At 39.9% G+C, this 12,840-nt stretch overlaps 1 protein-coding gene across 4 annotated transcripts in view; it reads left to right on the forward strand.

The window, feature by feature from the left end:
- vti1a (vesicle transport through interaction with t-SNAREs 1A) overlaps nt 1-12,840 on the forward strand; it is a 107,255-nt gene that overhangs the window by 68,598 nt on the left and 25,817 nt on the right. For 2 of the 4 annotated variants that reach the window (XM_079476173.1, XM_079476172.1), the window contains one exon: nt 1,245-1,306. In XM_079476173.1, coding sequence (XP_079332299.1) covers nt 1,245-1,306 — 62 coding nt within the window. Of the gene's footprint in view, nt 1-1,244; nt 1,318-12,840 lie in introns of all 4 variants that reach the window. The other 2 variants (XM_079476175.1, XM_079476174.1) reach the window with 1 other exon arrangement.

Below are 12,840 nucleotides of genomic sequence, written 5' to 3' on the forward strand. Positions count from 1 at the left end.
CAATCTCAAACAGATACATGTAAACAGTAAGAGATACTGTAGCAACAACAGACTAAAAACCACCCGGCATTGCAACACCCTGGCAACCACCATGTACAAATCTAGCTTTAAACTCTCTTGATTTGGTCATATTTCACTTTCTGGTTCAATCGTGCTGTTGTTTGTGGTGTATTCCTTTAAGATTAGTCATCCGTGACTGTTTGAACTCCATAGGGTTAAATACAAGCTGCTGTGAATCTTTTTACAGAAACCGTTCTGTAATCTGAATCTGCTCTATCCGCACAACCGGTAATCTGTTTCATTGTGGGTTTTGTTTTGGGAACCTAATTCACGGAGAGCTCCGCCATGTGTTTTCTTCCTGGCATGCCTCTGACCCGCTGACTCAGAGAGCGAAGGAGAGAGGGATTGTCGGAAAAGCCGACGGATCTCTCGTGGGACAGATCCATCGCTAAGAGAGACATCAGGCAGCTCTCGGGCCGCCGGTGCTGCCAGAACCCGCCTGAAACCACATCTGTCCCTGAACTGCCCGCTAACACGTATACATACTGTGTATGCACGCACACATGCATACGTCCCCGCTGACTGCGAGGAAAGACACAGAGGCTTTCTCAAAGAGGCCAGCCAGAATCACATATCTGACCGCTGCCAGAACTCTGGCTTCAGTTCCGTAGCAATGTCAGCATTCCTAAACACACACATAGCTCCATATGGATGGCTTTTACTTATGTGTTCCCCTATGTGAGCCTTGTTACAAATTTAAAACATGTACACGTGTTAGAGAGAGAGAAATTGTAATGATAGACAGGAATGAAGTATGCACTAAAGAGAGACGTGTCATTTTAGTATGTGTAGATCTTAGAATACATATGGTATTTAATTTGACATGTACAAACTTGAGGCTGTGAGTGTGGATGTCAACTAGATATTTCTAAAATGGACCTCAGTTGATTTTGTTAAAAAAATTTAACTATATTTTTATTGTTAGTTCATGCTAACTAATGCATTTACTAAACATAGGTAGTTTTTCAGCATTTATTATTAAAGAAGGGAAAATAGAAGTGTGTTTGATATATATTGGAGTTTATTTCTGTTTTCACAAAACTGCACCCGTTCTTGCTTATAAAACAAAACTATTGAAAGTTTTTAGAGACACACTATTGTAAATCTATAATCATCGTATTAGCATCTCTGATAGCACAAATTGAACTTATCTGAACTTAACTGTTTCTCCATCTTCTCTACAGCTGAGAGAGACGGATGCAAACCTTGGCAAAAGCTCTCGGATCCTGACCGGCATGCTGAGAAGGTAAGAGGAAGGTAGGGACCGTTTCTGCTCTCTCTATGGATGTGTTTGACAACGGCCCTATACCATCACACACTTATTGCCATGTATCATTTGGACAGCATGATTTCTTGTTATTAGTAATTAGTCAATCTGTAAAATCCAATTTGCCGGTGGACCCCACGCCTTCTCACCGTTTTCACGTATGTCAATTTGAAGCAAATCTTAACTGCAGACCCTGCCTGACCTATGCTTATTGCTTCGACGTGTAGGTATTGAAGTGTACGCAGAATTCTGAGGAATGGATTTAAATGTGCAGGGTTTCCACTTTTTTTTTTAAGTAATATAAAATGAGATTTTCAGTCCTCGGAAAGCCCTTTAGTGGATGAAATTTGATGAACATTACTGTGTATACCGTATACACTACCGGTCAAAACGTTTTAGAACACTTACTCGCTTAATTATTCATAACTTTTTTCACATTTTATAAAGATAGTATGCTCATAACTTGTGGAATACATAAAGGAAACTTTTTCATTTTCAGTGTAGTCACCTTTTGCAGAAATGTTCTCTTGAGATTTTATCAAGCAGCGGCTAGGGGTTTCCTGGATTGTCTAAGTCATCCTATTCAGACCTTTTATTAACTAAAATTGTAGTTTGTAATGGAAAAAGTTTATATTTGCACAGGTATATTTCTGTCTACGTCATTTAAGCATACACCTTAAGATCAAAACCTTTTTAGATCACGAGAAACATTTCACTCGGGTGTTCTAAAAACTTTTGATCGAAAGTTAATAAGTTGATATAGATGGTTTCATCAGATGCACACGCTGACCCGAAGTTAACTTCCAGTCTGTTTGGTTATATTATAACAATTTATTTTATATTTAATTTATATTACTATGAATTTCCTTGTATATTCATTGTATTCAATTAAATAAAAACAAACCGTCATTGATTCTCTGCGGATGTTTATCAGAAGTCACATTTGGGCCACATAACGTTTGTTCATGTTGTTGTAAAAATGAGTTCTGCTTAACAACTGGTTGTGGAAATCCATTTGTCACAAAATGAGGGATCTCTGAATTTGGCATTATCTGTTCAATGCCGCTTTGGGGATAACTATCAAATCTTTCATGATTCGGTTACAATCAAGATAAACTAGTCTAGATTTACTGTCAGGCATATAGAAAACATTTGTGAATGGCAGCCGTCTGAATTTCTCCAAAAATCTGAAGTTCTTATTTCACGCACACGTTCGGTGTGGGCCTTGTCATGATGCAGTCGGCCTCTTTCAGTGCTCATCTGCCCTCGAGCAGCTCTGTTGTTCCTCCCACTGTTTCTTTCTCTGTAGTATCGGCTTTAAACGGCAGAACTCATCATTCATATCAGCAAGCTGATGAGATATTGGCTTTTTCCCTGTATGCTAGATGTGAGATAACCGATGCCTTTCTCTCTATTCCACTTACTCTTGTTTTTTCCACCGGACTCATTTCTCTCTATTCGTCTCCCTCACACACATACACACGCACAGAGGAAAGCTCACACACAATTCAGTTTAACGTCTGTCACATCTCCGTTTTATAAAGTGCCTTGTCGCCCTTCCCTGAACCGTGACGACGAGGGTTTGTTTCTTTTTTTCTATTTCTGATTAAGAGTAATATGTAAATGACACCAGCTAAATTTAAAACCCCGGGGCCAGGAAGGAAGTGCCAATTGAAATAGATGCTTCAGTGGCTGTAGACAATCAGAACGTGCGCGGCGGGCGAGCGAGAGGGAGAGAGAGCGGGATGCTGGAGACCTAGACTGTAACCAATATTTCTGCATATGTCTCCATTTTGTCAAGTCTCATTAGGGGGGCGGCGGCCACGCGGTGTCACAGTAGCTGTCCAGAAATCATTCATCATCCGATGCTCCTTCCCACCTCCCTCCCATTCCATCCCGCCTCGACGCTGAGTAAATAACACGCACTTATTTCAATATTATCATATTAATGTTAAAGTTCAGCTGTCACCAAATGGGAAGACTAAATCAGACGTAGCATTTAAGAAATGTAGTGCTGCAGTGAGGGCGACCCAAATCAGGATTTATGAGTTTTATGCGTGCACGTTGTCTTCCATTGGCCTGCTGGCTTTCTGCATGAAGGCCCACTGCACATCTCCCCCCCCCCCATTCCTCTTGTCTGCCCGGTAAAGGCCGGTTTTGTTTTATGCTTGCTTTCTCTGTTCTGTTCTTTTCTTTCAGTTTCTCTAGTTTTGCCTTTCCATTTCAGAACAAGCACAGTTTTGGCTTGTGACAAAATCGCTTCATTGAATCTACATAGTGTCTGAAAGCTATTTCCAATCAGAAAAAGATGCCAGTAAGCTGTTATTATTTTGGTCTCGTATTGTTCCTTATAGACTCTGTAATTCTGTCTCACTTTATTACATTTTGCCATGCTATCATTTTATACATGCTTGTTAAAACTTTTATCAACAACAACATAAACAAATGTTAACCCAAACAACTTCTGGTAGACCTCCGAAAAGTGTATTTTTGAATGTATTTAAATTTTCAATAAAATATTAATATTCATATAAATTAAATGTGATATAAATTGTTATATCATAACCAAACACACACCGGAAGTTAAATTCGGGCCTGCGCTCGCTTCCGATGACTTACATCACAGAAGAAAGCCAAACCACAGTGACCAGGGGCTTAAATTCCAATTTTGTTGTTATCCTAAAAGGTTTTGAATGATTTTAGGGAACAAATGGGAAAAATCTGAATTCTTGAAACAAAAGCTGTTGTACTGTAAATATTATTATTAAAGATAGCATCACAGCTGTCTTAAATCTCGAAAGGTAAGTTGTTTTATACATGTGTTTGGTTGTTTCACATGTGCTGCGTATTGTATTGATTCAGAATCATAATTTTTACGGTTTACTGATTTTTTATAGTCAGAAAATAATGATAAGGTCTATAATGAGAATGCAAGGTGCTTGTTACACAAATAAAGTTTGTTTATATGGATTCATTTACCGTTACCGTACAAGCATGCATTGGTAATCATTGAGAAGAATATGTCATTTTATTATTATGAAAAATATGTTCTCAAGAAAATATTTGAAAGCTTCTTAAAGAATGTTTGACAATCGTGCTTGGGAATATTCTTACAAACTTTCATTAATTTATCTGAAGAACTCATTTATATTTTGTCTTATGAACAGTTTTCGAGAATCCGGCCCCTACATATCTGTGGCCATGCCCTGTCTATCACCCATAACATTTGAACGCATTTTGCACAAACAACTACTTTTTTACATTCTTTAAAAAGTTGAAACTTTGTATTTTCCATGTATGTTGGCATGTTGCGGTTTATTTCTTCGCTGTGTGCAGACACGAGCGTAAATTATGCGAAAGAAAGGTGAACCTGACTCACCATATTGCTACGTAACCTCTGCACTGATTCTCAGAGTTGCCCTCCGTACGCGCTTACACACTCACTTACTGTAGGTTGTGTTTGTCATGGTGAGGTTCATAGACTCTCAGCAGTGAGTTGAGGACAGAGCATTAGCCTGCTGTGATAAATATTGTTGTAAGATGGAGACAGAGAGGCCCACTCTGCACCAGATGTTTACCCTGTGTGGAGAGCGCCGTGTGGGTTAAGACGACTTCAAATTTGTGTACTCTACAATACATCCGCTCCGAGGATATTGCATCGGAACGTTGTCTCCCATGCTGATGTTTTTAAGTTCAGACGTATCTGCTGGGCTGGGAGAACGTGGTCCCAGGTCCTGAGATGTGGGGGAGCCATTAATATCCATTTTCTGGCCTGGGGAAGTAGGGCCCTCTCAAAATGTGCCATAGGCCTTGTGAATTTTAGCTCTGCGTATCTGTTTAAAACACATTAAAGACATATGCATCCCAAAAGGCTTTTTACAAAAGGTTTTAACAGTGATAGTCTGGTAATTTGGCCCCCAATCAAAGTAACCTCACGATGGGCGATGCGGTTCTACTCGCGGCCTCCCGGACCGGACTGCTACTGAGCTGAGCCTCCTCATGCTCCAGCTAGATCTAAATTATTAATGGACAGCTTCAGAAACTCCTGAGGGTTTTAATTATATTGTCATGGTCGTACTCATCTCATTAAGTTTTAATGCCCACGCTTGCTTATAGAAATCATAATATTATTAAAGAATAATCATAGCAATTAACACATTTGCCTTGATGATGGATTGTTTAATACACAACTTCGAACTCAGTGGTGTCTTCAAAGCATGCTGGGGAGAGGGTTGAAGCTGCGGTAACAATGTGACCTTGTACAAGAAGCCGGAGCAAAAAACTATTCGATGAAATTGCAGTTCGATGGAGTTTGATAGGTTTTCTTTTTAAGATGGCATAAACAGACGGTTTTGTGGTAAGTAAACGATGAGAGAATTACAATTTTTGTGTGAACTATCACTTCACTTTAAAAGTGTGATGATGGTGTCTTAAAGTTGCTAAGAGGTGGATTTTGGCTAAAGACCTCCTGCTGCTGTGGATGGAGAGAGAGAGAGAGAGAGAGAACGTTGGGATCAGTGCCCACCCCTGAGCTCTTGCTCAGCCTTGCCGGCTATCCACGGAGACCAGGGGCCTTATACCGCATGCAGGTGGTCGAGTCAGTCGCCAGGCAGATCAAAAAGTCAAACCCCTGGGTGGACCTCCCTTTGAAATGGGAATGGGGCAGACATATCAGACAGAAAACATAACCAAGCCCCGCACCGCAGAACAGCTCCATATTCATGGCCCAGCTTACAGGAGCCAGGCCTCTGTGTTCTGAAGAAGCCACGTTACGGCTGGACACTGATGAAGTCATCGGGTTCTCCGCATCTGCTGGCCCACTCGCTTACCTCGGGTGTCGCGCAAACATCAGGGAGCGCCCCGCTCAGTTTCCCCCCTTGAAGGTTTTATGAAATATTCATATTCATAACGCGTGAGGCTGAGTAGCTCAGACTCTGTACATCCCAAACAGCTGTAATACTTTCCTGTCACTAAGCGCTCTGATCCCAGCAGCGATTAGATCAGTAGACGTGGTTTTGCGAGAGGTGAACCACATTGTCACCTCTATGTCTTCCTTGATTTCGCTCCCGTCTTCTTTTGTTCGGCATTCATAGAGTCGTCATCCGCGCGGCGTGATAGCAGACAAAAACAAGGGGGTGGCGAGGAGGGAGGGCACAAAAAAAGCAGAACGTGGCTGTATTCTGGTGTTTGCCAGTCCCATTAAACAGACATTTGCAAACAATGTCAAGAGGGAGGAGATCAAAGCGAGAACCCCAGAAAGCGGCGGCTGAGTGAAAAGCTCTGATGTCCTGAAGATCTCCAAATTTAGACTTCTGCCGTATTGGCTCCCAGTTTCTTTCCCAGCTTGGAATATTAACTATGTGCTATGTAGGTCATATAATTAATGTGATTCCTGAGCACCAGTGGGCTGTTGAGGGATGCAAATAGAAAGAGTCTTGTGGGCCCTCTTGAAGTGTTGTTTTAAAGTCGAACAAAAAGATTTGATATTATTTTTAATTGGAGCTGAAAGATATAACAAATTATAGTTCAGTGTGTGTTTTCCCTCTTCTCGCGCTCCTTTTATTCTTTTATTTATTTGGTTTCTCCCTCGTTTAGCGAAGCGAGGGGAAAAGCCTCGTTAGGATGCCGGAGTCGAGGGAGCGGGGTGGAGAAGTGACGGGGGCACGGCTCTTTCTCCCACACACGCGTGCTGCCGTCCTCACAAACAAAACTCCCACACGCGTTGAGTTTTTACGCAAGTGTGCGCTTCTTTGACATCAAGGTCTGTTGTCAAAATTGGAATGAACGATTGATATGGATACTGACGGAAGAACAAAGATTTTTGAAAAGCAAAGTAAATTTACCCGGGTGTCTTTTCTTGATAAATTACTGCTGAGCTCGACTACATAAAATGGTGACTGCACAGGTGATTCTGACTTACTCAGACAATTGCTCTTTTCCAAAACCTACTGATCGAACTGTAGGCGTGCTTCTGTGAAATCCTTGTTCAAGAAGTTAATTGTTACATCGTTTTAGCCACCTTCTTAGGCAACGTTGTGTGGTTTTTCTTGCATTTTTCTACATACGATAAATATGCCTTATTAGGGAGCTGTCTATTAATGCAGGAAGGCAGCTCACTAGGTTTTACATTGGAGCAAATTACTTGCTTATTTGTGAAGTGTATTACTCTAGCGGCATCTAGCAGTGATGTTGCAAATTGCAACCAATGGCTCACTCCACCCCAGCCTTTCAAAGCTTTACAGTTTGCAACACTAAGATGTTGTCGTGTTATCACTTCTTTGCCTAAGGAGATGACGTATTTATGAAACGCTCTGAAAAGCAGTTTGTCCGTTTAGGGCTTCTGTAGAAACAACATGGCCAATTTCATGTTAGGGGACCCGCGCTGTGTATGTAGAAAGAAATAGCTCATTATAAGATAATAAAAACATTTCTGTCAACAGATCCTCCAAAGATCCCCATTTAGTATTTTTCGGCTCTCTATGTTTGACCGGACAAAAATGACACGGATTCTATATTTAGTGCACCACCATTTAAATTTGTCATGCTTTTGTTGCATTATAATATTGTGTTTTTATATGCAATGTAACTTAGTCTGCAAATAGATAGTGAATGCGTATCATTGAGTGTGTGTGACGCTCATCTGCAAGATTTACGGATGTAACCTAGTATCCTGTTTCTGTCCCGGTTACACCCCTCACTCAGCCCTTTTAGACGCTGGGGTCTTTGGTACTCTTCAGGAATGCAACATGTCAGGTTTATTTTGGATAGCTGATACTCACAGCAGCTAATATGTCACAACATTTCAGTTCAGGTGTCTGGAGCAAACACACTCTCAACCCGTCAGCTATCACAGTGTGAAAGTATGTGTGCAAATACACTTTTTACCTCTGACCTTTACAGGACCCTCCTGTTTTATATAACCTGTGTTTTATATACAGTACAGGTTTGGACACACCTGACTGAATGTATATATGTCTGGATTCCTTGGACGTTTTAATCTAAAGAATCTCAACTTGATTGCATTTGTAATGCCTTACAAACTTGACAGCATTACAAACTGACTTAAATTCTCACAATTTCATAACTAAAATACCTACAAATCTATTGTAGTTGTTTATTTTGTATAATTATGAGGTGGTCTGGAGACTGAATAACTGTTTAAGTTAAAGTGTATGAAAAGTTTCTGTGTAGAGTTTGCACCTCTTTTGTTAAGAAAACGCAATGCTACTTTGAAGACTATACAATATTTCCTTTTTGTGGAATTTGTGTTTTTTATATAAAAAGCCCAAACTTTCGACCGGTACTGGATTTGCCTGAGATCTGAGAGATGACTGAACGTCAATTCTGCATTTCAGATTTATGATTCCTTTACGACAGTGTTTCAGATAAACAATTTTTGAAGGAGGAGCCTCTTTTGACTGTGCGTTGTGCTAGCTAAGTATTTCGTAATGAGCCCCAATGGCTCAATGGCGTGTTTTTGAGTATGTATACCGTCAGTGTGTAATGCTGTAAAGTTTTATGAGCATTTAAATAAAAAGTGTGTGTGGCAGGCTGCCGGAATGTTGACAGGCCTCTGGATAAACCCCTGTGGCACACACGCACCTCAGCCTCATTACCCACTGCTGAGAGCATCATGGGTAACAATGACACCTAAACTGTGTGTGTCTCTCCCACTCCTATTAGAGCTGATTGCCTGCTTTGGAAAGCACAAGCACACACATACATACACATGTTTGAGCTGCAGACAAACTCAGGACAGGCATGTTTAAAAGTGCTGAGTTTTTACCTTAGATATAAAGTAGAGTGAAAGAAAGAAAAGTGTACAGTATGTTGAAATCTTTCTCTCTATTATTCTCACAGCATTAGTGCTTCTATTTAAGTGTAGAAAGTAGAAATGTGGGCGGTATAGAGGGTATGTACGGCGACGTCGCTTTCCCATGTGAACACCACATGAACGCGCCAAAACATATCAGGAAATCAGGAAATAGTCACAAGGATCACCATCGAATCCAACTGCTTTTAATTTCAAAATATAAAATTGTAAATTTAATTGACTTTTACTCTGCCTTTAGTAAATGACAGAAATCAAATTTTTTTGGTGAACTATTACTAAATACGCTGTAAGCATAATTTTTTCTTTAAGGAAAAGTAAGCTTGTTATATTTCACTCGACGCTGAGGTAGCTATTACAGAGCAATTTATATTTTAACCTTGAAATGATCCTGTCTTCTGTACTTTCGTGTCAAGCCGTCTTTTTCACTTTTCCAATGATTAAACTCTGTGGGGTCACCACACGTGACATTGGAGTGTCGGCCTTCTCCTACTCTGTCGTTCCGACCTCTTAAAGGTAGCGCTCGTCAGGGTGTTATGCGCGCTGTTCTGAGATCAGTGACTGCGTCCCCCCTTGAAGTGGCTGCAGTGTCACTCCAAGGGCATCGTGGTGTTTGATCTGATGTCGGGCGGCTGTCTCTGGACAGGCCCCTGTGATTGTCCTGCGGGGAGGAGAGACACGTCAGCTACCCACCTTCAATAAAAACTTCCGCTGGAAGTTTTTGAGTGGCAGCCAAGGAGTCAGTGATCATGACGGTCGAGTCTTTTGCCATAATTCCTGTATTAATGCGCTGACACTGAAAGGTCAAAGCTGTTTAGATGCTGTCAGCAGGAAGATTTGCCACTGTGTTCAAAACATACATTAAGTTAAAATACTGAGAATGTTTCTCCAACATAATTGGATGTTGAAGACCGTTTGTGTGTGTTTAAGTTTGTCTCTTGTTTGTCTGAGGTAACTAATACCGCAAATTCATTCAGTATTTTGGGCGAGCTATGGCCTCCATCATGATTTGAAGAGGGGTAGGACTCTACAGATTCTAAAACAGATTTGATTGGACAACAGCTTTGACGAGAGGCTAAAGTGTAGCGTGATGTCATGGAATTTCTGGATTTGGTTGAGAGAACATGCCAGACTGTCAGGTTTGAATGGTTATATCTTCTAAATCCGAATTTTCCCCAGCGCTTAATAGCATATCAGTTTATTGAAAACCTTAAGTCTCACTCATTTTGAATAAAAGGAAAACACTTTCGTTTTGATTTCACTGGATCTTTAAATGAATAATTCAACCAAAAATTTAAATTTTGTCATCATTTGTTCACCCTCTTGTCAGTTCAAACCTTAAAAGCTTTGTTTCTTCTGTAGAATACGGAAGAAGATATTTTGAAGAAAGTTGGTAACTGTACAATGACGTCACCCATTGACATTGATTATGTGTCCAATACAACCATGAATGGGTACCGCTGTTGTTCGGTTCCATCATTATTCAGAGTTCTCCAGAAAGTAAATGATGACAGAATTTTTGGGTGAACTATCCCTTTAAGATGTGATGACAAATACAACAGTAGCCACAATGGTAGTTGACAAATATACCGTACATGTGTTGGTGTGACATGCAACTGTTAATGATATACAATTTTATATTATTAACATTAACATTTATATTATATAATATAAAATAGTATCAGAGAGATGTATGTTCATTGTTAGTTTTTTCAATTTTGCCATCAAACCATAGGACACATTTATTTGTCAAGTGTTGACATAGTATTAAACAGCAAGTCTTTTTTACCTTTCTATATACTGAAACACAAGAAACGGACAGGGATGACACGAGTGTCATGTTGAATTGGTTGAATACCTTGAATGTATCACATATACAGCAGAAATAAATGACAAACGGGGACCCACAGTTGCTCTTTCAATGCTGAAGGCATCATAAAGCAGGTTGTTGAACCCTTTTTTCTGTTGTTGATGTCTCTCTGATCTGTCTATGGCTGGTTGTAACAGCCTAAAATATTTACAGCAGATGAATATGTGATTTCATCTTTTTGCTTGGCATTTCTTTGTATCGTTCTGCATCTTATGCCACTGAAAGAGAGTTCAGAGAGCACGGCGCTGTATTGCATGTGTTTGTACCGTTCGAATGTGTAGTCACCTTAATTTTGAGTCACATATACTTGGGACAGATTTAGTTTTTTGCAATAGTGAGGAAATTGGAGATAAACGACACTGCAGGCCTTGTGTTTTGCATTGGGGAGTGTTGTGTCATACATACGGCAAGGAGAGAGTAACCCCTTAGGTGACTTTTCAGGTGTTTGGATTTATTTTGGAGGAGAAATTAACCGTAAGATTTTTGGAAGAAGATGTGGCTTAGTCTGTTTGCTTTGCTTTTGGCTTTATGAATAGAACAGGGGTATAGAGCATTGGTACAGTGTTTTCATTGCAACACTGTTGACATCTAACCTTCTTTTATTTATGTTTAAGCTCTGCAGGATATCACAATTAGCTACATATTGAATTAACATTAAAATAACGTTGAAATAATGTTGAAATAACGTTGAATTAAGATAGTTATTGCCTAAATGTTATCTTGACTGGATGGTCATCGCTTTATTTATTAAATAGGTCTACACTTCAATCAAAAATGATATAGTAAACCAGATTAGTGTGTCCATTTAAAATAAAAAAGGATGCCTTTTTATATAGGTTTTGTAGCAAGGGGATTGTCTTTTATAGAAGTTTACCAACCTAAACATATTTGAAAAAATGCATCAAATTACACATTTAAATGTATTACTTTACTTGATATATAACAGCAATACTTTAAAGACATTTAACCCTTTCATCCAGGAGTTTTGATTTAGACCCTGTCGTATTTCGACAGAATATTTCGGTCTGATGCAGAATCTGACTTATCGCTTATAATGCTATACTGTATACACAATACAACGTGCAAGAAACAGTTTGGTGTAGTGTTGATGTGTTTATTAGTAGACTGCGTTATTTATGGTTCAGACCTTTGTGTAATGGAATAAACCAGACGCGCTATCACTTGAAGCAAATGCGGTGGAGGAGAGGCATGAATAAACACATGTGAGGCCGTGTTCACACTGAAGCTGCTAGCGTCTGTTTTACATTGTAATCCTATGGAGTAAACCATGTTTTCAAAAAACGTCCTAAGCGACTTGAGTTTCTTTTACATAAGTTACATATGCATGTACTTTCCTTTTATCCTACTCGATCTCTCGTTTTCTCTCTCTTCTCGCTCTCTCAAGCTTTCAGATGTCTCTTCTCTTTGTCTTTCATATTTTCTCTTTCAGACCCCCTTCATCCTTTACTGGTCTAATTAATGCGTTTTGTGTTTAAGTTGATAAGTGAATTGATAAGAATCTCAATGTCAGTGGCTGACAGGTTTGGCATGTGAGTGTTTGGGTGCGTGTTTTTTTGTGTTGGAGAGCGAGGGAGCTCACGCTGAAGGCCCCGAGGCATGTAAGGACTTTATGGCTAACCTCATGCGCTCATTAAGACTGTTGTTCTGCTTTTGTTGCATAATTAAGTAATGGCAGCTATAAAAAAGGCTTCGCTGTCTTTGACTGACAGCCAATGGCTTTTACGGGTTAGCTTTGTTTAGAAAAACCTGTCTTTTTGTTTTTTGGAGAACAAGAAGCAGGGTTGCTTAAAA

This window comes from Barbatula barbatula (assembly GCF_947034865.1).
Source record: "Barbatula barbatula genome assembly, chromosome: 16".
In the NCBI taxonomy this organism is placed as follows: domain Eukaryota; kingdom Metazoa; phylum Chordata; class Actinopteri; order Cypriniformes; family Nemacheilidae; genus Barbatula; species Barbatula barbatula.